The sequence below is a fragment of the Theropithecus gelada genome, chromosome 12 (assembly GCF_003255815.1).
Source record: "Theropithecus gelada isolate Dixy chromosome 12, Tgel_1.0, whole genome shotgun sequence".
NCBI classification, from domain to species: domain Eukaryota; kingdom Metazoa; phylum Chordata; class Mammalia; order Primates; family Cercopithecidae; genus Theropithecus; species Theropithecus gelada.
The window spans coordinates 72,123,793-72,149,036 of record NC_037680.1 but is presented as its reverse complement, the minus strand read 5'-3'; the positions used below and the strand labels follow the sequence as shown (position 1 = coordinate 72,149,036).

The window sequence follows — 25,244 nt, the reverse complement described above, 5'->3', positions numbered from 1 at the left end:
AATAAGCTGTAACTTTCAATATTACTATAGTCAAGCATCTGTCAACAGCTTCATTAGAATATATTGACTATGGCAATATAATAATCCACGGGTAACATAACAACAAAGAACAAGAAGCTTTTCAGAAGACTTCAAAACAAGAAAAAAGCTATTAGTTTTAACTTTAGATCAGTCTCAGTCTCCATTTTTCTCTGTAAGGAACAAATAAATCTATTGTATTTTTAATTAAGTTTAATCTCAGACCTAGCTTCCCCTTTCTCCTGCCACAGTGAGAATTTACAGGCACCTGAGAGGGACTAGGCCTCTCAGGGCGCTTATTCATCCACCAAGATCAATAAGCATGAAGTCAAGAAAGAGGACAAATTTATCTATTTAAAGATCAGAATTCAAATCTAGTGCAAAGACCCACTTTCTCTGCCTTTACTGATCTTACCAGAGGACCCCACTTGTTTATCAAGAAGACCATTCTTAGATTTTTTTAAACCACCAACTTATCTATACTTAAAACAATACTTGCAAATCTGTCAAAATACTAGTAAAAATAATTCTATAAAACTTGCCTCATTTCTCTGCCACTTATATTCTAGCAAAGCACTCTCCAAAACCTTTTCAGGAGGAAACAGTAGAGCAGGAAGCATAAGAATTACAGCACAGTGGTTATGATTATATGTTGTAGAAGGAGAATACTATAGTTCATAGCATGGCTCTGCTACCTGGCAGCAGTCTGTGTGACCTTGGGCAAGTTACCTGACTTACTCGCTAAGCCTCCTTTTCCTCACCAAACAAAAGTAAAGTGCCTGTTGAGTGGGTTTAATAAATCAAAAGAAACATCCTTGTAAAAATGTTTAGTACAGCACATGGTAAAGTCCCAATAAACATAGGTTTTTGTTTTGTTTTGAGATGGAGTCTCACTCTGTTGCCAGGCTGGAGTGCAGTGGTGCGATCTCGGCTCACTGCAACCTTTGCCTCTCCGGTTCAAGCAATTCTCCTGCCTCAGCCTCCCAAGTAGCTGGGACTATAGGCGCACACCACCACACCCAGCTAATTTTTTGTATTTTTAGTAGAGAACATAGATTATTATGATTCATTTGTCTAGTCTAAATTTATTTTCCTACTGCAAAGATATTAATCAGAAATAGAAATGTAGGTGCCTAAAAGACTTTACTTTTTATGTAATAATATTTCCTTTTACTTGTATCTTTATCGCAAATAAAATTCTTACGTATTGGAATGGGATGTCTACCTTATTCCTACACTACGAAATGTTTAAAAATTCTGTCCTTTCAATCCTTTATTATGCCAGAATTCAGTTTTAAGTCCACATTCATACATATCATTTTGCTCATTTTACTAGTATCCTCTAAAGCCACCCTATCTGGCATTTCATCCAGAACTGTGTTCACAGTAATTCCATCAGTTTTTCATTACTTTATGGTTAAAAAAAAAAGTTCTCAAAACTAATTTTGAAGACATTCATTATCAAAGTATATCAGGCTGATTGATACAGTCACATAATGATCTTCAAAGACACATTCCAACAAGTGTCTTTCCTGGATTATAACTGAACGCTTACAGACTTATATTAAGCAACTGTATTCATTCAATCAACATAAGAGTTTAAAAGGTTTAGTCACTGTATTAAAGCAACTGAAGTCCAACAAAAACAGATTAATTTAATTATTAAGATCCCCCAAGATCTATACTATGAGGGAGACATCTAGAGGTGTCAAGGAAGGGAACATAGTTTAGCCTAGTATGGTCACTAAGTTTACCCAGAGGGGCCAATACTTGAACTGAATCTTTGAGGAATTATAGCCATCAGTCAGGCACGGGGGGTTTAGAAAGTGAAGAGGGAGAGAGGGACGGGAGAAAAATGGCACAATCTATTAACAGTAGTTTATTATCGTTAGAACTGAGAAAAGAGGAGAGAAATGAATGATGAGGGGTAAGAATGTCAAGACACACAGGGAGGATCATATTACGGAAAGCCTTGTGGGCCAAGTAAAGGGCTCTGAACAATACAGCATGATGCAGTTTCCTAAAATGCATGAGAAAAAATATAACTAGCACATCACATCAAATCCATGTTCCAGATATAAAAAATATATATTAGTGAGAAAATACAAAGTATTAAGTAGCGTGAAGATACATGGGAAAAATCACAAAGGTGGTATCAGAACTAACTTAATTTGGAAGACAATGTCATAGGGATTAGATACTCAGAGGTTTCATCAGACAAACCTTAGGGTTTGTGGGCTCTGTCAGTTTCCTTATCTTGTTTTTAGAAACAAGAATCATATAATCTCTCCCTCACAGGATTACTGCTAAAACTTAGCGGGGAAAAAAATGCATTTAAAACAGCACATAAGATAGCAAAATAGTTTACAGGATTGAATCCCAGTACTACCACTTAAGAGCTCTGAGATATTAGAAAAGCTACTGGGAAGAGTAACATTACCTGTCTCATAAAAGTGTTGTGAGGAGTAAATGAATTCAGCTTAGAACAGTGTCTGCAATATGTGTTTAAGTAAATAAGATTTTAAAAGTATGTATTAACAAAATGTTAGCTATCACTATAAAGAAAAAATTCTGTGTCAGAATCTCTTTGCATTTTAGAAAGATAAATCTAGTTTAAGTGCTAAGAATGTCTTGCAAGGGGACACAAACACAGGCAGGGAAGGTTATGAAGTTATTTCAACAATCCAATAACCAAGAAAATCCAGAATTGTTATGACAGAGTGGATGGAGTTAGAAGATACTGAAGAGATAGCTTTAACTGGACTTCATACCTGATTACAGAATGGGAAAAAAATGAAAAGAAAAAAAAAGACAAAAAGAAAGTCAAAGAGTTCCAGATTTTATCAAAAGAATGAAATGTAATGATATTTGGGATCCATTAAGGGGTACAAATTTTGTGTGGAGTGTAAGTTTTGAAATATTAAGTGGGAGGTACCTGTGAACACCAAGGTGGAGCCAAGTGGGTACCATGAAAAAGGAGCCTAAAAGAAATTTAAAAATAGTTTTGGTTTTACCCTAGTTGAAAGCTCTCTAGAAATGCCCATAATAAAGTTCACGTGCCAAGTTTATTAGGCATTTCTCAGACATTCCTGGAGTTTACACACAGTAGCTTCCCTTTTTATGTCTTTAAAATTTAAATCATCTTTGCTTTTCAACAGAGGCACCCTGATAAATGTGAAGTAATTACAAGAACAAATAACTTTATTTAGGGGTCCCATTACTTATATTTGCTTATCAAAAATAATCAACTTATCACAAATCTGTATATCATTTTTAATCTAGTACTCCATCCACAGCAAAATACCCCTTTGTAATATGCCAAAAGAGATAAATAAAACATATTGTGCCTCCTGTCTTCCCCCAGTTTCTTTTAAACATGCATATCTAAACCTGATTAAAATATATTTAAAGTCTGATAACAAAAGAAAACCAATAATTTAGGATTATTTTCTAATTCAACTACAGTTTAAAAAGTAACTACAGGTACTATTTTAAGGAGAAAAAACTTAAAATTTCTCTTACCTGATGCCCCTATATTTGCCTCATCTTCAGGAACCAGGTTTTTATCCTTATTTATATCTTCAACTAAAAGTTTGTCAAAATGCTCAATACAAAGTCTGCTGTCGATTTGATATAACAACGCAGGGCAAAGGTATGTAAATAAATCAGTTGAGATGGGAGAGTTGGCACCATGACCATAGTATTTTAATAACTGAGTGACATTCAAACACTGCAAAGAAAGTGATAAAACAAATTAAGTAAGAGTGTCTTTAAGGAGATTATGCAAAAAGTAAATTACTGCCTAATAAATATTCTAAATATTACTTGCAAATAATCTGTAATATATATCTATTACAAATAAAACTTTTTAATAAGAATTTCTAACAGGGATACACTCAACTATATTACCCAAAACTCTTCATGGACTTTAATAATTTTTCTACGCCAACACATGAAAGATAATGACTTTTTGTCATGGATAAGGATGACTCACAACTATATCCCCAAGACTCTCGTAGGATGATGAGAAAAATCATTTCCCTATCAAATTGCAATCATCGGTGACTCAAGATCCTTATCTGTGGAACAGATTAAATAGATTTAGAGTACTTTAATGGCTTATATTAAAATATACCATAATATAGACATTTTCATTGCCAAATGCACTCCAAAAGCACATTGTTTTGGAAAATTCTAGCCCAATGTCCGTTGACAGGAACAAAACTGGAAGATAAAAATAAAGGCAGCTTCATCTACTGGTACTTTAAAAACAAACAAAAAGTAAGCTTAACACTGATGAAAGAGGAGAAAAAATAATAATAAAAAACAAAACAAAGCAGAAAACAAATAGCCAACAGGTGTGGATCCACCATATGGTTAAAAACAAGCATCTAAATTATGGCAAAAGAGACTGGCACTGTCCCTTTGTCACAAATATCTGCTCTGGTTGCATGCTTGTTTATTAACTTGCTATCTCACTATATGGTTTTATCTATGGCACACAAAAAAACATGAAAAACTAAAAACCTATAAACACACAAAAATGATTCTTCCTAGTTTTTTTTTAATTTTGATTTTTTTCTATTTAGCACCACTTAATTGCTTTTGATCTTCTTAGGTCTTAATTACCATAAGGTACTACTCTATTAAAAGTATTGAACATTTCAGAATCATGAGATTCCCAGTATGCATCAGACCTATCAGAATGCCATTAACAAGTCTAATGATGCAAACCTCATGGATGTGATACAAAGAAGAAATGAACAATAAGATCTAGTAATTATCAACAAAATATTCTAGGATATTATCTTAAGTCATAATAATTATCCTAAGTCATAATAATTAATGCACTGTAATCCCAGCACTTTGGGAATTTAAGGCTGGAGAACTGCTTGAGGTCAGGAGTTTGAGACCAGTCTGGGCAATATAGTGAGACTCCATCTCTACAAAGAATAAATTTTTGAAAATAATAATAAAATGAATGCATACTTCAAAACCATACTAAGATCTTCATATATGTTATTTTAAAATCAGTGTTTATAACTGCTGAAAACCAAATAGCTGATGATTTATCTAGGGAAGAAACACAAAGATATTTACCTAGACATAAAACATTATGTCAATGATAGTGACAGAAAAGGATGTGGTCATTTTCCACAGTTGATGGTGCTACTTTCTATACATATGAACAACAAATTTAACAAATTTTTCTAAACTTAGTAAGAATGCTAAAAATAGAATAAACAAGGAATCAACATCCCTTTAATGAAACTAAAATGAAATGTGCTTAAGGTGAACAGTTAAAAAGAAAATCAAGGAGCCAACCAAATGTGTAAGTACCCAAGAGTATGAAAATTTTAAAGGAAAACAGGACATCCCATTACTATTAGTTTCGTATTATTATACCTTTTTATATTCATCCTAAGTCTGTGAAAGGCCTGAGAAAAAAACAATTATCATGAGTAAGTAGGCCTTACCATAAAGTGACACAGAGAAAACAAGCTAACCATATGCGCAAAATACCTGACTTTGGAGCTACATCAATGACTTGGAAACACTGAATAGTTAATTCAATAAATTAACAACTTATGAACTGGAAACTGTTCTAGTTACTTCCCAAGAGGACAAACTGAACAACAATTTTAAAAATTTAATTTTCAAATACCTAGAATGTGGCTAACAATAATAACAGTAAGAGACTAGCTTGGAGAGTCAATTCATAAGGAATACATTTTTTAACAACATTAAAATGCTTAGTCTTCAGATACGTACTATAAAAAAAATTTCTTAAAAATACATTTAGATTTGAGGAAACCAAATTTGAGAATATAAGAAACAAACAAATACAAGTGAAATTCAGATTTTAAAAATCTTTTTTTTTTTTCTTTTTTTTGAGATGGAGACTCACTCTGTCGCCCAGGCTAGAGTGCAGTGGCATGATCTCAGCTCACTGCAACCTCCGCCTCCCGGGTTCAAGTGATTCTCCCCCTCAGCCTCCCGAGTAGTTGAGATTACAGGCGCCCGCCACCATGCCCCACTAATTTTTTGTATTTTTAGTAGAGACGGGGTTTCACCGTGTTAGCCAAGATGGTCTCAATCTCCCGACCTCGTGATCCACCCACCTCAGCCTCCCAAAGTGCTGGGATTACAGGTGTGAGCCACCGCACCCAGCCGCTTAAAAATCTTTATACTGATTTTAATTCCTTAATGTATCCTGTTCATGAACATTACCTGATGTTTCATAGGTAAAGATATGGAAATACATTTAAATATGATTAATACTCCACTGTTATTTATCCTGTTTTTAAAATGCACCACAATTATCTGAGAATTATGAAGCAGCTATCAGACATCTTTTTATACTTACTTCATGATGATGGTCATCTTCATTAAGATCTTTTCTCAAAGAAATTATTGCATTATTTTTAACATGTGGTGCTTCTCTCTTTCTAGTATGTCGAAGTTCACCTTCATTATCAGGATCAAGATCTTGGTGTCCATGACCAGGATCATGACCATTACGTTCTGGAAGATGTACATGAGAATGACCTGGGTTATGTACACGATCAGGTTTGTGGACCCGATTATGCTCATACTGTTCACCCTGATCATGGTTAGGGGGAAAACCTGGTGTAATAACCTCAGAATTTTCATTACTTTTCCTCCCTTTTTTCTTCCTCTTTCCTTTCGGTAGTTTAACATCAGATTGTTCCTGGGTTTTATTGGTCTCTGTTGAAGGTTCATTGCTAGGCTCCCCACGCTCACTGGGAGTAATGGAATCATTATGAAAATGGTGAGTATTGTTATGATCAAGATGATGATGCAAACGATGGTGATGACGTAGGCGGTGATTATGGTCATGCATATGTTTATCATCAGATTTTACAGACACTTCAATTGTCTCTTTCTCTGGATCACATTTATGGTTTCTTTTTGTTGATACACTGGTCACAGTTTGATTTTCTGAATTTAAATGATTATGGGAATGCTGGTGGTTATGTGAGTGAAAATGCTTTCCCTCTTGAACTGCCAAAATATCTAAGTGAGAAACATGATCGTGGCCAAGATCCTCATGATTAATCTCAACTACTTTTCTCTCTCCAAGGCCCAAGTTTGTTAAAAGTTTCTCCAAACCAAAAAAGGATAATCTTCCATTTTCACCATAACGCTCAAAAAGTTTTTCAATATAGTATTTTTTTTCATTTTCAGCAGCTTGCTTTGAAAATTTGCTTGGCTCCAATTCTGTCATTCCACGATGCTGTCTGTGAAGCGCCTCAGGGCCATGGTCATGTTCTTCATGGCAATGGTTGCAATGATGAAAAATAAATGTCAGCAAACAAATGAGGCAAAATTTTGTGTGCATATGTACCTTCATTTCTATTTTTCCTAAAGAGATTTAAAGAGACAGACAAGTATTAGTTTCTACCTAGACACATTCAAAACAATCACAAATTCTCTCGAAGTTGCCAATCCACTAAAAAGTCTCACTCCATTTCCTTCATGATAAAATATGTTAAGAATCAGAGAAAAGTGAAACTGTCATTATTCACAAATGGTAGAATTAATTATGCAGCATGCCTTAAAGAATCTTTAAGAATTAATAAGTTAGTTTAGTACAGTTACTGCATATAAGGACAGTAATAAATTATATTCCTATATACCAGCAATAATTAGAAAACAAAACTCAAAAATAGTAACATTTACAGTAGCAAATAGCTAGGAATGTATCTAACCAAAGACATACAAGAATTTTACATACAAAAGAGAGAAATTATTGAGAGAAATATTATTGAGAGAAAATTATTAGGAGAAATAAAAGACCTAAATAAATGGATGGCTATTTCATGTTACGATTGGATAAGCTATGTATCCAATACAATCCCAGTCAAAATCTCAGAAATTATTTTGTGAAAACTGATTAACTGTTTTTAATATTTATGTGGAAACAGAAAGGGCCAAGAATGGCTAAGATGTGTTCCTTGAGGAACAAAATTGAAGCATTCACTCTGTGAATTATTAAAGACGCTGTGGTATTTGGTGCAGTAACTAACAAATAGACTAAAGGAACAGAAGACAAAAGCTAAAAACCAGAAAGGATGGTCTTTTCCTTGGTGCTTGGTCAATTAGGTTTCCACACAAAAGGAAATAATAAATAAAATCTGACCCTTACCTCACATTATTACAAAAATCAATTGCTAATAGCTCGTGAACATAAATCTGAAACAAGAAATGCTAAAATGATAAAGTGTCCAGAACTGTCCAGTTCAATGGTAGCCACTAGTCACATATGGGTACTTAAATTAACCAAAATTAAATTTAAAATGCAGCCTCTCAGTCACCCTGGCCACATTTTAATTGTTCAATAGCCACATGTAGCTAATGTCTACTATGTAGACACAGACCATGTCCATCATTATAGACAGTTCTATTGGACAAGCATACTTCAAGAATCTAGAAATATAAGAGCCAATTACGTAGTTTTGAAGTTTTCCAGAATAGATGAAACTAATTTCATACTATTCTATTTAACCCATTATATCCAAAATATTATAACTTCAACATCTAATCAATATAAAAATCATTAAAATATTTTACATTCTTTTTAATACTACGTCTTTGAAATCTGTCATGTATTTTACACTTACAGCACATCCTAATTCAGTCTATTTGTATTTCAAGTGCTCAATAGACACATGTGGCTACTGGCTACTGTACTGGAAAGTGCAGATCTTGAAGATTTGGAAGACTAATTTTAAGACCTTCGAGACAGAACACAAAATTGATAATATATTACACTGAAATTAATAATTTATGTTTCATCAAGAGACATCCAAAAAAAAAACCTAACTAAAAAGGCAGGCTGCAGACCGGGAGAAGACTACCACAATGTACATTAAAAGATATATAAGGAACTTCTACACATCAAATGAAAATTACAATAAGACGACCCAATGAAAAAATGAGTAGGTAACTTGAACAAGCACTTCATAACAACAGCCAAACTGCTAAGAACCAAATGAAAAGATGTTCAGCTCAGAAGTCTTCAGGAAACCAAATTAAAATCACAATTAGACACCACTATATACTCCATAAAAAGAACTAAAATATAAAATACTGCCAATATCAAAAGTAGGCAAGAGTATATAGAGTTAAACGGAACTTGTGTACAATGACAGTAAGATTATAGATTGTATCTTCTGAAAAACTGTTTGGCAAGATCTGCCAGAAGCTGAAAATAAGCCTATGCACTCGCACAGCAATTTTAGTCTGGGGTATATGCCCAACAGAAATCCATGTACATGAATACCATCATGAATATTCACATAACCATTATTTACCACAGTCAAAACTTAAAAAGGCTGGGCATGGTGGCTCACACCTGTAATCCCAGCACACTGGGAGGCCAAGGCAGGCGGATCACTTGAGGTCAGGACTTTAAGACAGGCCTAGCAAACATGGTAAAACCCTATTTTTACTAAAAGTATAAAAATTAGCCAGGCATGGTGGCACGTGCCTGTAAGCCCAGCTACTCAGGAGGCTGATACAGGAAAATAGCTTGAACCCAGGAGGCGGAGGTTGCAGTGAGCCGTGATCGTGCCACTGCACTCCAGCATGGGCAATACAGACAGACTCTGGTCAAAAAAAACAAAGAAAAAACAAACAACAACAACAACAAAAAACACCTGATAAAAGCCTAAATGTTCATCAACAATAAAATGATAAATGAAACAGAAAAATCTATCACACAGGAATAAAAATGAAATTACAGCTTCATGCATAGATGAATTTCACAAATATTGGGGAAAAAGTGACAAACAACAAAGAAAGCAGTATAATTCTTATATAAAGGTAAAAAGGAATAGAACTAAACTATATGGGGTTTTTTTTTCTTTTTTTTTTGAGACAGGATGTCACTCTGACACCCAGGCTGGAGTGCAGTGGCGCAATCAAAGCTCACTGGAGACTTAAACTCCCAGGCACAAGCGATCTTCCCACTTAGCCTTCCAAGTAGCTGTGTGTACCACCACCCTCGGTTTTAATTTTCTTCTTTCAGGGATCTTGCTCTGTTGTCCAGGCTGATCTCAAACTCCTAGCCTCAAGCACTCTCCCAACTCAAATTCCCAAAATGCTAAGATTGAGGTGTGAGCCTCCGCACCTGGCCATGATTACTTTTTGAAAGAAAGATGGGGGTAATAATTGGGAGAAAACCAGAGTGGAGGGGATTGCAAAGTGCAATGCTCTTTCCTGACATCAGTAGTAGTTATGTAAATATGTTTACTTTGTGACAGTTCATGGCATTTATGCTCTGTGTACTTTCTGAACACATTCTATTTCAATACAAAGTTTTATAAAAATCAAATTTTCTTCACTGAAAACCAATCAAAAAATGTAATTATAAACAAAATTGTATGGTTTCTAGAATTAAGTAGAACAAGACATAAAACCATCAAAAGGAAAAATCTATTAAGATGTTACTGAAGGACAGTAAAGAACTGCAAAACCTGGAGAGAGACATCATCTATACGATAGGTGGGATACATTGCATAAGGTATATAAAATCTTCCCAAGTGTACATACAAATTTAATTCAATGCCAATTAAAATCCTCATAGCTGTTTGGTTTTGGTGAGACTTCAAAAGCACATCCAAAAACTCATAAAAGCAAAAACCCAAGGACAATCAAAACAATTCAGAAGATTAGCAAGGCATTAAAGACATCTTTTTATAAAATTATACTAATGAAAAAAACATAGAACTAGCACGGGGGTAGATAGGCCAGTGGAGTGGAACAGAGTTCTCAAAGAGAATCAATAATATTGATTGTGAAAATGCTTCTTCCTCACACTACACACACAAGTCAATTCCAAGAACATTAAAAACCTGTATGTGAAAAGCAAAATTATCAACAAGTTCTAGAAGAAAATGTAAGAGAATGTCTTTATGGTTTTGGGATAAGGAAAGATTTTTTTAGGCAAGACACAAAGCACATATCATGATGAAAATTTCTGATTAAATTATGTTTAAATTACTCTATAATAAAGGACACTACCAAAAAAAGCTTGAGGCAGGAGAATTACTTGAACCCGGGAGGTGGAGGTTGTAGTGAGCCGAGATTGTGCCACTACACTCTGGCCTGCCAGACTGGGTGACACAGCAAGACTTCGTCTCGGGGGAGGGAAAAAAAAACACAAAAAAGCTTATAGCAAGCCATATACTAGGAGATATTTGCAATGCGTATATATAAACAATGTATATAAAACATCAGTATCCAGAGTATATAAAGCCCATATAGTAATAAAAAAAACTCCACTACTGCATAGACATCTATGAAAAGAACATAAAATAGGTTGGTAAAACAGCAACATGATGACTAATAATCTAGGCAATTCAAATCTAGATAAGGCTCTAAGACGGTAACAGGCAAAAATTAGTATCTCACAATACTAGAAGTTAAGTAAAGGTCTAATACAAAGAAACAAACTACCTTACCTCTGGTGGAAGTATATATTGGTACAGCCATTTTGGAAAGCTACTTGACATTTATTACAGCCAACTATGAACACACTCTACAGCTCCCAAGTTCCACTTTTAATTACCCTTGCGCTTAGGCATGCAAAGACACATTCAAGAATCCTTATTGGGGCCAGGCGCGGTGGCTCACGCCTGTAATCCCAGCACTTTGGGAGGCCGAGGCAGGCGGATCATGAGGTCAGGAGATCGAGTCCATCCTGGCTAACACGGTGAAACCCCAACTCTACTAAAGATACAAAAAAAATTAGCCGGGCGTGGTGGCGGGCACCTGTAGTACAAGTTACTCAGGAGGCTGAGGCAAGAGAATGGCATGAACCTGGGAGGCAGAGGTTGCAGTGAGCTGAGATGGCACCACTGCACTCCAGACTGGGTGACACAGCAAGACTCCATCTCAAAAAAAAAAATCCTTATTACAAGATTGTAAATGTTTTTCTAATGTGAACTATTGCAATGACAGAATACTCAACCAAATGATTAAAACAGAGGAAAACTTTCACATAAAAAGAAATCAAAAGAAATGGGTGATTCTAGGACAATACCAAAAATCCAAGCAATCTCAAATTTGCCTTCTCAGAGTCTCAAGGTAACCCTGCATAATCATATTCAAAACTGGAAGGTTTATCTTTTTTAAAACATAATTTTTTTCTTTTTTATTTTTTTTCCACAGAAATCCTGTTTGGATGGAAGGTTTAACTTCACGTCTCTTTTTATCGAGGGAGAAAAATATTTCCCTCAAGCCTCTCTCAGATTTCTCTTTACCTATCTTTGATCTCTCAGGTCTCTACCACATGCCCATGCCAAAGCCTATCATTGGTTTACAGTAGTGTACAGTAATGTCCCAGGCCTTCACATTCACTCACTGCCCACTCACTGACTCACTCACAGTTGCTTCCAGTCCTGCAAGCTCCATTCATATTAGTGCCCAACACTGGTGTACCATTTTTAAAATCTTTTATACTGAATTTTGACTCTACCTTTTCTATGTTTAAACATACAAATACTTACTATTGTATCACAACTGCCTACAGTATTCAGTATATCTTAAACAGGTTTGTAGCCTAGAAGCAACAGGCTATACTCTATAGGTTGGTGTAAAGGAGGCTACACCATCTAGGTTTGTCTAAGTATACGCTATGATGTTCACACAACGACAAAATCACCTAAGGTTGCATCTCAGAACATACCCAGCATTAAGCAATGCATATGACTGTATGTGGGAGAGGCAATACTCACAGAACATGCGGGAATAAGAGGCCTCAAGGAAAAAGGAGGTAAATAAAGAAAAGCAGGCCAGGTGCAGTGGTTCACACCTGTAATCCCAGTACTTTGGCAGGCTGAGGCAGGTGGATCACCTGAGGTCAGGAGTTCAAGACCAGCCTGACCAACATGGTGAAACCCCGTCTCTACTAAAACACAAAAATTAGCCAGGCATGGTGGCGGGTGCCTGTAATCTCAGCTACTCAGCAGGGTGAGGCAGGAGAATCGCTTGAACTCAGGAGGCAGAGGAGGTAGTGAGCCGAGATCATGCCATTGCACGCCAGCCTGGGCAACAAGAACAAAACTCTGTCTCAAAAATAAAATAAAATAAGGAAAAGTGGTCAACTGTGTAACCACTACTTTGCCTGCTACAACCTAAATGCTCATCATTAGAATAAATAAATATGGTATATTTATGTAATTAAAGATTACACTGCAGTCACAAATGTGACTATGAAGACTGTGTATTAACATGCAAAAATCTCAGAAATATAAAATTGCAAAAAGATACACGCTGTATAATTTACAGACAATTTTAAAACATGCAGAATTGCTTATTTGGGGGCATATATTCATGTAGCAAGAGAACATGGGATGACTGCATTCTGGAGAGTCATTATCTTTTCAGAAAGGGAAGGAGGGAAATCAGCTGATAGAGGAAGTACACAGATTTAACTGCGTTTGCAGTGTGCTATTTCTTTAAAAACAGGAAAGGAATCTAAAGCAATATGATAAAACATTAATATTTGTTAAAGCAAGATAATGGGATTCGGGTTCTTGATTATTCTACGTACTTTTCTGTAAATTTGAAGATACTACATAACTTGTATCAGTGGTTAATCAAACTTGTTGTGAGAGCAGCATAAGCTTGCTAGAAATCTGAAAGGCAAATTCCTGCATCCCACCCAGACCTACTGTAACAGAAACATTAGGGATAGGACCCGGCAATGACGTATCCAGCCTTTCTAGTGAGTCTGATGCAAACTAGACAAAATTTAAGAGTGCCTATTTACACAAATAAATTAGCAATGACTTATCCAGCCTTTCTAGTGAGTCTGATGCAAGCTAGACAAAATTTGAGAGTGCCTATTTATACAAATAAATTACCAAACACTTCCATTTCTCTAAAATGATACTTTGGGCTGGGCACTGTAGCTCACGCCTGCAATTCCATCACTTTGGGAGGCAGAGATTGGCGGATCTTGAGCCCAAGAGTTCAAGACCAGCCTGAGCAACATGGCAGAACTACTCTTTACAAAAAATACAAAAAAATTAGTTGGGCATGGTGGTGTGTGCCTGTAGTCTCAGCTATTTGAGAAGTCAAGGTGGGAGGATCATCTGAGCTTGGGCAGTCAAGGCTGCAGTGAGCCCTGATCTTGCCACTGTACTCTAACCTGGGCAATAGAGACGCTGTCTCAAAATAAATAAATAAATAAAATAATACTTTAGTCGACCTAATGTTATGATCTATCTGAACAAATTAAGTTGAATTATCATATATGGCATATATAGGTTAAGCATTTTTTAAAATAGTCTATAAAACAATTCCAAAGCAGCATTAAGTTTGAGATGTTTTTTAATCTTAGTCTCATGGATAAAGTCACCATTTAAACTGTGTATCAATTTTACTTGTACACTAATGAAGATGAAAAGGCATGGGTGATTAAGACCAATCACTGTTAAGCAAAGGAGGATACATATTCCTTTAGCTCCTGTTACACTCCCTGCAGTTACTTTGATTTTCCACTAGAAGATGCTAATTAAAGGTGTGAGTGTTACTTCATTTGGCTGATATGCAAATACCATGAGATTTCTTTAATGCATGTTATCTCACTGTTAAATGAATAGGTACCAGAGGTGGAAACAGGACATTCATATATATTGATCAGACAACATCAAATGAATGACTCCATGAAACACAAAAGCTGTAGATGATTTATACAAGCTTTAAAACGTCATTTGTCTCTATTTTTTAAATACATCATACTCTATTATGGAAAAGATTTTAAGAATCTTGAGTACTCAAATCACTTACATTTAAGAGAACATTATAGGAATACAATGATACAAGCAACATCATGAGGTAATATTAAACCTCTACTTTTTTTTTATTATTAAAGTAAATCATTCACTAACTTTGCAACTTTAGTTTAGAACTACTATAGCAGATGTATGCTTAAGAATCATTTAGCCCAGGCATGGTGGATCATGCCTGTAATCCCAGCACTTTAGGAGGCCTAGGCAGGAGGACTGTGGAGCCCAGGAGTTTGAGGTCAGCCTAGGCAACATACTGAGATCTTATCTCTACAAAAAAAATTAAAAATTAGCTGGGTGTGGTGATGCATGCCTGTACTCCCAGCTACTTAAGAGGCTAAGGTGGGAGGATTGATTGAACTCAGGAGGGCCAGGCTGTAGTGAGCCAAGATCACGCTGTGCCCTCTAGCCTGGGTGACAGAGCAAGACCCTGTCTCAAAAGAAAAAAAAATCATTTAGATGAAATATGCATTTTGTTATTACAGGCTAAGCAGCTACTGATTCCAAAGAGACCTCTCTCAAAAGGTAGTGGTTTAAGAAATGGGCAAGTTTTTGTCTCTCTCAAAAACAGTTCAAGATGACTACTCCATATTAAATCACCTGGACCTTTAAAAAAAAAAAAAAAAAAGACGACTACTCCGGGTCTGAGTGCAGCTCTGCTCCAGTCATTCAGAGACATAACATTCTTACACAGTTGATATTCCAGCCAACGGGGAAAGATAAAGAATGGAAGTCCAGGTTCAGAAGTTTCTTCTTCAGCAGCAAGGGAAGTAGAAGTTGCAGGCATCACTTCTCATCACATTCCACTGGCAAGGGGTTAGTCACATGATCTCAATCGGCTAGGAGGCCAGGGTCTCATCAACTTACCTTACCCAAGCATTCCAGTAGATGTTAACAATCTTTTCCATCGACAGCATAAAGAGGATCTCTGAGGTGGAGACAGGAATGAGGGAAATGGTACAAGCCCACATACCACTCAATCCTAAAAACTGACATTTATAGGACGCAGCTTTGCCCAAGCCAAAATATTCTATTACGTCTCTTGTGTTTTGGAGTTCTCCAAGTTTTATGCATTAAGAATGTTAGTTTTATAATTGATAATATTTTTTCAGTTCAGCTGAGTTATCTCTACTGAAGAGTTCTACTAGGTGTTGTAGACATCAATGGATGAGCCTACTGACGAGAAAAGGGAAAAGGGATTCCGGTAACTAACTAGCCGTGCCACAAAAAATTCATTTTCATCTTTTGCTGTTGATTTCCAATACATAACCACAGTTAAAAGCGTAAGTATTCTATCACTGTATAATTTCTGCATTAAGAGTGGGGCTAATTTACAGTTAGGAACTTAATCATTGTGTTAATTATTATACTATTTTGAATGCAAATATTTTGCTTTGGATGCAAAGAAAAAATGAAGTTCACTAATATTCTCTTGTATTTAAGACTAAAGCCAGAACTAAATGTGTAGTGAAGTGACTATACTTCAGTGTGGGGAGTGACTGGGCAGAATCATGAGAGGAATTCTGGGTTCCTATTAATGTATTATTTCCTTACCTGAGTGCTGGGTACATGGCTGCGCTTCACTTCATGAAAACTACTTGAATTTTACACTTAACATTTGGGTACTTTACTGTTGCTGTGTTATATTTCATCCAAAACTTAATTTTTATTCCCCACATGAAGTTTATTCCAACCTTCAATTAGTAAAATCAGTAACACCAGTAACACGTAATTTCTAGAAACACATCCATACTTAATACTACTCAAAGGAAAAAGTGCTTTTTCAACTTCTTATTTTGAAATAATTTAAGATTCACAAGAAGTTGTAAAAGTAGTTCAGAGTTTCCATGTACTCTTTCCCCAATTTTTCCCAATAACATCTAACATAACTAGTACATGTTCAAAACTAAGAAACTGACATCAATACTATTAACTACAAACCTTATTCAAATTTCACCAGTTTTTTACATGCACTTTAAAAAATATTGTAATAGAAAATCAATTTTTTAACCAGAAAAAAATGGCATTTTTGTTAACAAAAAGATATTGCTTAACAAAATATATGGTTATACTTAAGAGAAAGGTTAACTAGATCCTTAAATGAAAGGAATTAGGGTGTTTGCTTCAGCAGCACATACACCAAGATTGAAACAATACAGAGAAGATTAGCACAGGCCCTGCACAAAGGTAACATGCAAATCTGTGAAATGGTCTATACTATTAAATGTTCTCATCACACACACAAAAAAGATAAGTATGTGAGATAATGCATTTGTTAGCTCAATTTAGACATTCCACAATGTATACATATCTCAAAATACACGTTGTACATAATATATACTATTTTTGTCAAAAAAAAAAGAATTAGGGTTGATATTCTCCATAGCAATTTCTCCTGTAAGGGCTTACAAAAACCTTTTTCACTTTATTTTAGAGACAGAATCTTGCTCTGTCACCAGGCTTGAGGGCAGTGGCGCGATCTCCACTCACTGCAACCTCCACCTCCAGGGTTCAACTGATTCTCCTGCCTCAGCCTCCCGAGTAGTTGGGACTACGGGCACATGCCACCACGCCCAGCTAATTTTTTTTTAGTAGAGATGGGATTTCACCATGTTGGCCAGGATGGTCTCGATCTACTGAACTTGTTATCCACCCACCTCGGTCTCCCACAATGCTGGGATTACAGGTGTGAGCCACAGCGCCCAGCTCAAAAATCTCTTTTAAAGGCATTTATTTATTTTTCTTTTTCTTTCTTTTTTTTTTTTTTGAGACGGAGTCTCGCTCTGTCGCCTGGGCTGGAGTGCAGTGGCCGGATCTCAGCTCACTGCAAGCGCCGCCTCTCAGGTTTACACCATTCTCCTGCCTCAGCCTCCCGAGTAGCTGGGACTACAGGCGCCCGCCACCTCGCCCGGCTAGTTTTTTGTATTTTTTTAGTAGAGATGGGGTTTCACCATGTTAGCCAGGATGGTCTCGATCTCCTGACCTCGTGATCCGCCCGTCTCGGCCTCCCAAAGTGCTGGGATTACAGGCTTGAGCCACCGCACCCGGCCATATTTTTATTTTTCATATAGAGATGAGATCTTACTATGATGCCCATGCTGGTCTCAAACTCCTGGGCTCGAGGGATCCTCCCACCTCAGCTTCCCAGACTGCTGGGATTACAGGTGTAAGCCATCATGCCCAGCCTACAAAAACCTTAGTTATAGGCTTTGCACTGTAGTTTTGAAATGTGTAAAATGCCAAGCTACAAATTTAAAATTTTTAAATAAAATTAAACACCTAAATAACAAGTTCAGTAGGAATATATACAAATGGCTAACATTACAAATCCTCCTACAGATATTTTGTCTTAGACTGTCTTTTATTTCATACAGATAAACATAATAAAAATGTAGAATGCTTGAGATTTTAAAAATCCTTAGGTATATTTAGCTAAACAATGTTATGTATAAGGAGTCTGAGACCCAGAAAAGGTATCTAACGTGATTAAGCTGTGGCATTTCTTATTTCAAGTCTGTGGCATTTCTCTGACTTGAAAGAGAGGGGCTCTTTAGTCTACTACAGGAGCCTATTTGTATATCTTAAAACCAGAATACTTTGAGATCTTTATTAAAGTCATCATCTAAAATACACTACAAAGACTTTTTTTAAGGGAAAAGAAATTGTCTCTTAATACTACTTACTCAACAGAAAAAAAACAAAACATTGTGAATAAATTTAGATTACTTAACAAAATGACTGTCTGACATAGTAAGAAAAATAGCAGATAAATACTAAAATAATCCTAGTTCCAACTGCTGGAGAGGCCAATCAACTTAGTAATTTTTGTTTGTTTTTTTGTTTTTGAGAGAGAGTCGCTGTTGCCCAGGCTGGAGTACAGTTGCATGATCTCCGCTCACTGCAACCTTTGCCTCCTGGGTTCAGGCGATTATCCTGCCTCAGCCTCCTGAGTAGCTGGGATTACAGGTGCCTGTCTGGCTAATTTTTGTATTTTTAGTAGAGACAGGGCAACCTGAACTCCTGACCTCAGGTAATCCGCCTGCCTCAGCCTCCCAAAGTGCTGGATGTGACCTAAAGTGCTGGGTGCGATGGACAGTACCCAGCCTGATCAATTTAGTACTTATTACCTGTGTGTAATCTACTTAATTCATTTCACTAAAACCAAAACCAACAACCAGAAAACAAACAAACAAACAACAACCAAAAAAAAAAAAAAAAAACCACACACCTATTTTTACTCTAGGGAGTATTTTTTAAAGGAAAATGAAGACCAAATGAAAGAACGAGAAGTTAATATCTGTATCACAATTCTTTCTTTCATATCCGTGTGTGTGTACACATGTGCACATGCACACAAACACACACAATATGCTAATAATGACAGGAAAAAGATACTATAAGTTGCTTAGCAAGGTTTTAAAGCAAGCTTTTTCAATGTTCCAGATTGCTAGTCTGAAGGTAAATAAGGTAGAAACCAAAAGATTAATCACTAAAACCCTCATCCTGGATAATATAACATGCTTTAAGTAAATTTAATGTGAAAATCTATTCAATAAATGTATACACAGTTTCCTAATTTCATAAAGGACTTCATTTTTTAAATGTTTCATTACAGGACTACTTTAAATGGTTGAAATCAGTTTTACTTATAGCCTCAATCATATAAACACAGCTGATATTTATAAAATGACTGAACTGCTTTATCAAACTTTATATTGACCACAATGTAGGTAGTCAAGTATCAATTTAGTTTCCTTCTGTGATTCAGTAATGGCACACACAGAGTAACAGAGAAGCAATGAGACTCTGTGCATAGTGAAGACAGATCAGCCTTCTAGAAGTCAAAGATGTTAGAGATCTGACTGCCATCTATTAGCTATGAGTCCTTGAGCAAGTCCCTTAACCACTTTAAGTCTTATTACTACTTATAAAGTGGGACTCTTAATTTCTGTTCTATTTTGTAGTAACTATAAGAACCGAATAAAAGTATGTACATATTTTTAGTAAAATATTTGTTAATTTTCCTACATTATTTGCAATATTTAAACGTTATTTAAGTGCAAGCTATTAATAATAATATAAATTGAGTTCTGTCCCTACTTCTCATATATCCATTAAATGTAGTATTTTGTATACAGTACAGAACCAGGAATCAGAAACCTGTCTCTAGTTCATCCCAGTCGTGCCACTGTTTTCTCTCTGCAAAACAGGGGAAATAATACCTACACTTATCCACCAAATAAATGAACGTATATGAAACTGCTTTGTAAAGCAACTAAATATATTAACCTAAGGTATTACCATTATTAGATGCAGTATTATGTATCTTTCACTTAAATTACAAAAAGTATGGTGGTGGGGGAGGATTCTCTCTGTTGTGACTCTTTTGAAAGAATGCTAACAAAATATTATAAGAGCACGTGCATCATTAGCACATCCAAGACCTGCTCTAGATTACAGGACGCACCCAATTCACTAGGATCTGAGCAGAAGTTGGAAAGACTCACCACACCTTACCAGTTTCACTGACATTAGAAAATTCTTCAAGGGATAAAAAGTATTGTAGTAATGAGTTCTCAGCAGGGACCACAAAATCCTCTTACAGCTTCATGGTTTGCTTTTTCATCCCCCTACTTCACCTGCTATCTAATCTACTGGAAATCATATTCACAGTTTGGAATGCCACTGCAACTCTTCCAATAAACAAATAAAAGCACAATTCAGGCAACCCAGTCTTTCCACTGAGATTCATTCATATAAAAAGTTAAGTGCATGCTAATTGAGCTTGGGTATTAACTCAGTTCTCCTGTTTCACTAACTTAAGAGAGAATATAAACATTTATACCTTAAGATATCAAATCAATCAACAACACATATCTATGTTTACCGTATTCTATACATTCATGTACAAATCTACATTTTCTCATCAAATGTCCAAACAACTACCTGCATTTCTGCTTTTCAACCTTTCATTACAGGGAACCCGGTACCATATTGGAGAAAGCTACCTGTAATATTGCTATCTCTGTAAATGGTAAATAATGCTACCTCTGTAAATGGTAAATTTTAGTAAATGCAGTCGTTGGGATGTCTTTTGAAGCTACTAAAATGTTTATGATTTTAGTTGCATGCATTATGAAGCAGACTTACTGTGCTAACCAGCCAGGTGAATGGCTCACACCTGTAATTCCAGCACTTCGGGAGACCAAAGCAGGCATATGGCTTGAGTCCAGGAATTTCAGACCAGCCTGAGCAACATGGCCAAACCCCATCTCTATAGAAAATGTTTTAAAAATTAGCCAGGTGTGGTAGCCCATGCCTGTAGTCCCAGCTACCTGGGAGGCTCAGGTAGGAGGATTACTTGAGCCCGGGAGGTCAAAGCTGCAGTGAGCTGGGATCGTACCACAGTACTCCAGCCTGGCAACAGCTTGTTGTTCTCTTTCCACTCATCACTGACAGTTGTCTTTATTCTAAAAATAGCTACTGCTGCACTACCTCAAATCTTTATTACTCCATGCATTCTCACCCTTCCCTTTTTCAGTGTCTTGTCACTGTGATAAATCCTTGATTTTATACTAGCTTGCCATTGTAAAAACTGCCAGCTAAAATGATCCTTCTTTTCCATGAGGTCAGGGGGAAAAAATAATCAGAGAATCTCCAAGTCAATCTTTTTATAACATTGACATTTTTTATGTTTCTGACAACACAGAGCTACTTATTCCCCAACATGGGAGCTTTCTGTCCAATCAATTTTTTTAAACTACATAAAATTATTGAACATAGTCTTGACTACATTCTCCCTTCTTACACAGCTACATTCAGAAACACAGAGTTGGGGTCTTTTGATACATGCATATTAAATAAAAGGACAAAAAAAAATCAAGCTAATCATTGCCAGAAAAAACAAAGTGTGTAGGAAAGTAGTCGTTTATTACAATGGCACATTGTATAAAATAACATTTATAGCATAAAAATGTAACACCAAATACTGTTCTAAACCAAAATTACAGTGAAAATTGTACTGAGAAACTGGAGTACAGGGAATAGGAAGGTATGCAGAGAAGTGAAAAGAGCACTAAAATCATTCTTCATTAAATAGATAATGGTTAGAACTGAAAATCAGCTGCAAGTAATGAACATGTTATCTGGAGACATGGTAATGAATAGCAAAATAATCAACTAAAGGAACTAAGGTGTTCCTTATCTCTCTAGGCAGAACATGAAAGGAGCAGACAAGGGACTGATTTTCCCCCCAAGAAACTTCACACAACTATTTGATTCTTTAAACTATATTCATGTATAACTTTGAAAAAAACCTAAAGGTTGGCAATTACAAATTATAGTTGACAAACCAATAAAATAACGTCACATGTGAAAGAAAATGAATTCTAGCTTTAAGATTTTCACAAGCATTTGTCTGTGGGCTTTTCTTTTTAAATATTTATTTATTTTTTGAGGCAGGTTTCCACTTTGTTGCCCAGGCTGTAGTGCAGCGGTGCAATGATAGCTCAGTAAAGTCTCAAATTCCTGGGCTGAAGCCATCCTCCCACTTCAGCCTCCCACACAGCTGGAACTATAGGCACACACCACCACACTCGGCTAATTTTATTTTTTTGACTGAGTCTCACTCTGTCACCCAGGCTGGAGTGCAATGGCGCGATCTCGGCTGGCTACAACCTCCATCTCCCAGGTTCCAGCAATTCTTCTGCCTGTCTCCCAAGCAGCTGGGATTACAGGCACCTGCTACCACACCCAGCCAATTTTTTGTATTTTTTAATAGAGATGGGGTTTTGCCATGTTGGCCAGGCTAGTCTCAAACTCCTGACCTCAGGTGATCCACCCCCTTCAGCCTCCCAAAGTGCTGGGATTATAAGTGTGAGCCACCGTGCCCGACCTCACACCCGGCTAATATTTTTTGTAGAGATGGTAGTTTCCCTACGTTGCCCAGGATGCTCTCGAACTCTTAGCCTTAAGTAATCCTCTCACTCCGGCTTCCCAAAGTGCTGGGATTACAGGTGTGAGCCACTGCGCCCAGCCTGTTTGCAGTTTTAAACACAATATGCAAACATTTTAATTCCTATTTGTACTATTATCTTTGATTACTTGCTTCAAATGAATTCCAAGATACGGGGAAAAACTGTAAAAATTTTAACACTTTTCAGGTTTTGTCATATACTTACTTTCCAAATTGATTTCTAGAGAAATTAAGCTTGGTTATACTGCCACCAGCAGTATGATTATAGCACTCTCATCCGCATTATTATGAATTTTTAAATAAATAAAAGGTCTTACCTTATTTTTAATTTATATTTTTAAAGCTATTCCTGATGTCTCAATATTTTTTCCAACATATATGAGTTTTACATAATATGATTCAGTCACATTTTCTGCAAAAACCCTTCAGTTCTATCATGTTCCTTTTTATTTTGATCATGTTTTCCTTTTCATGTATAGATGTTTTCATGTACATGCAATGAAACTTATTAAGATTTTTGCAATTTCTTCTATGATTGCTGCTAAATTTTAAAAGTTTTTTCTCCCCACATTTTAGTGTATATTTTTTTTGAAAAAAAAGAAAAGCTATAATTAAAAATCACACAACTCCTAAAGAACTAAAACCCCTAACGTCCATTTCTTTTTTAGGAAAAACAAAAATGTCAGTTGTACTGACATCCAACACTTTCACACACACATCAGTTAACTAAAAAACTTTAAGTACTTGTGTTTAGGCAAAAATCTTCATAGAAAAAGATTTAAGAATTTGTTTTAGAAATTATATATTCCATGAAATTATATTTACAGTGAATTTAAAGAACATTTTTAAAAATATATTTCAATGATTTAACTTTAGCATACCTTTCTGATTTTCAATTTTTAACTGGCATGATTAGTTGCTCAAAAATAAATTTTATATACACACGGTACTACTTTCATAGGATGTTATATACATTCAATTATTCACTTTATTAGGAAAAAACGGAATGGAAAGAGGAGGCAAAGGGCTGAAAAACTAATTGTTGGGCACTATGCTCAGTACCTGGGTGACAGGATCATTCATGCCCCAAACTTCAGCAGCTCACAATATACCCGGGTAACAAACCTGTACATGTACCCTCTGAATCTAAAATAAAAGTTGGAAAAAAAAAAAGAAAAAAACTAGACTATCCTAATTTAAAACCCAAATCTTTTTTGTTTTAATATACAATTTACTTATTTCTCTTTTGTTTCATAACTTCTATATTCTTGAAACACCATAAAACCAAAATCTTAAAAACAGTATATTCCAAATATTAAAAAATTATGAAGTCAGGTGATATGCTTTTCTAAAAAAGGTCCATGGGACTAGAAAACATGATCTCACAGGCTTATAATGTATATACACATAGAATACATGCTGTATGTTATACGATCGCATTATTACATGTTAATTTTCTTATAGTTTTACTAATCTCATTTTATAATGTAATAACACATCATGTATTACTTCATTTATATTAATAAAGTATATAAATCAATCTTTCCCTAGCCCCTTTCATCAAGAAGCTATGTTCCTCTGTAACACAGTGCAAAATATATTTCTTCATATATATTTTGTGAAGCAAAATAATGTAAGGAGTCATCTTCAGTAGAAGTGCACTGAGTTAATATACCAAAATATTTGTTCACAGGCCTGTAAGCATGCATGCAGTTTTGAATTGCTTTATGAGGGGAGTGAGAAGAGAGGAGGGAAAGGGGAAGGGAAAGATGACATGAGACACAGGCAGCATAAAAATATGATCCATTTCCTGCTCAGAGAGTTACAAGGAAGACACAATCAGCTTTTTCAACTAGAAAAGGTAAACTGTGAGAGAGCTACATAAGCAGTACAAACAGTGTGACAGTTATGTGGTAACCCACAGTTGAAGGTCAAGGGCTTCACATTCCTTTTCTGACTTCAAGCGTAATAAAGCATAATTCCCTCTGTAGAGGAAAAATGGAAAGGGGAAAGAGACAAAAAGCTTCCATACTACGTAGGTAAAGAACACCTGAGAATTCACATTACCTATGAATTGATCATTTGACTGAACATTTTTCTACTATTTTACCACAAACGCATCTATAGACAATACACACATGAATAAGCAAGTTTTGTTCCAACAATTTACAGAAACAGGGCTATTTGGCCCATAGTTTGCTGACCCGAATTTAATTTACACATTTTTGGAAAAAAAAAAAAAAAAAAGGTATGAATCCAGCAGACAATTATAGGGGAAACCACTATTTTAAAACTCAAAAATTCAAATATATAAAAGTGAATTTAGAAAAAAGTCTAGAGGTGGGAAGGCAAGACATATCTGAAATTGTTTCTTTTTATTTATAGATATTAAAGCAGTAGCATAGGCTGGGCACTGTGGCTCATGCCTG

General features: G+C 35.8%; 1 protein-coding gene and 1 non-coding gene across 5 annotated transcripts in view; one reads left to right on the top strand and one right to left on the bottom strand.

Moving 5' to 3' along the window:
• Positions 1-25,244, bottom strand: part of SLC39A10 (solute carrier family 39 member 10) — an 81,773-nt gene that overhangs the window by 50,679 nt on the left and 5,850 nt on the right. For 3 of the 4 annotated variants that reach the window (XM_025404216.1, XM_025404214.1, XM_025404217.1), the window contains exons 2-3: positions 6,386-7,404; positions 3,541-3,748 (exon numbers count right to left, since the gene is read on the bottom strand). In XM_025404216.1, coding sequence (XP_025260001.1) covers positions 3,541-3,748; positions 6,386-7,393 — 1,216 coding nt within the window. In that variant the 5' untranslated portion in view covers positions 7,394-7,404. The remainder of the gene's footprint in view (positions 1-3,540; positions 3,749-6,385; positions 7,405-25,244) is intronic. The other variant, XM_025404218.1, reaches the window with a different exon arrangement.
• Positions 16,956-17,062, top strand: LOC112636889. Its single transcript, XR_003122343.1, has one exon. It is a non-coding gene; the product is annotated as a U6 spliceosomal RNA (small nuclear RNA).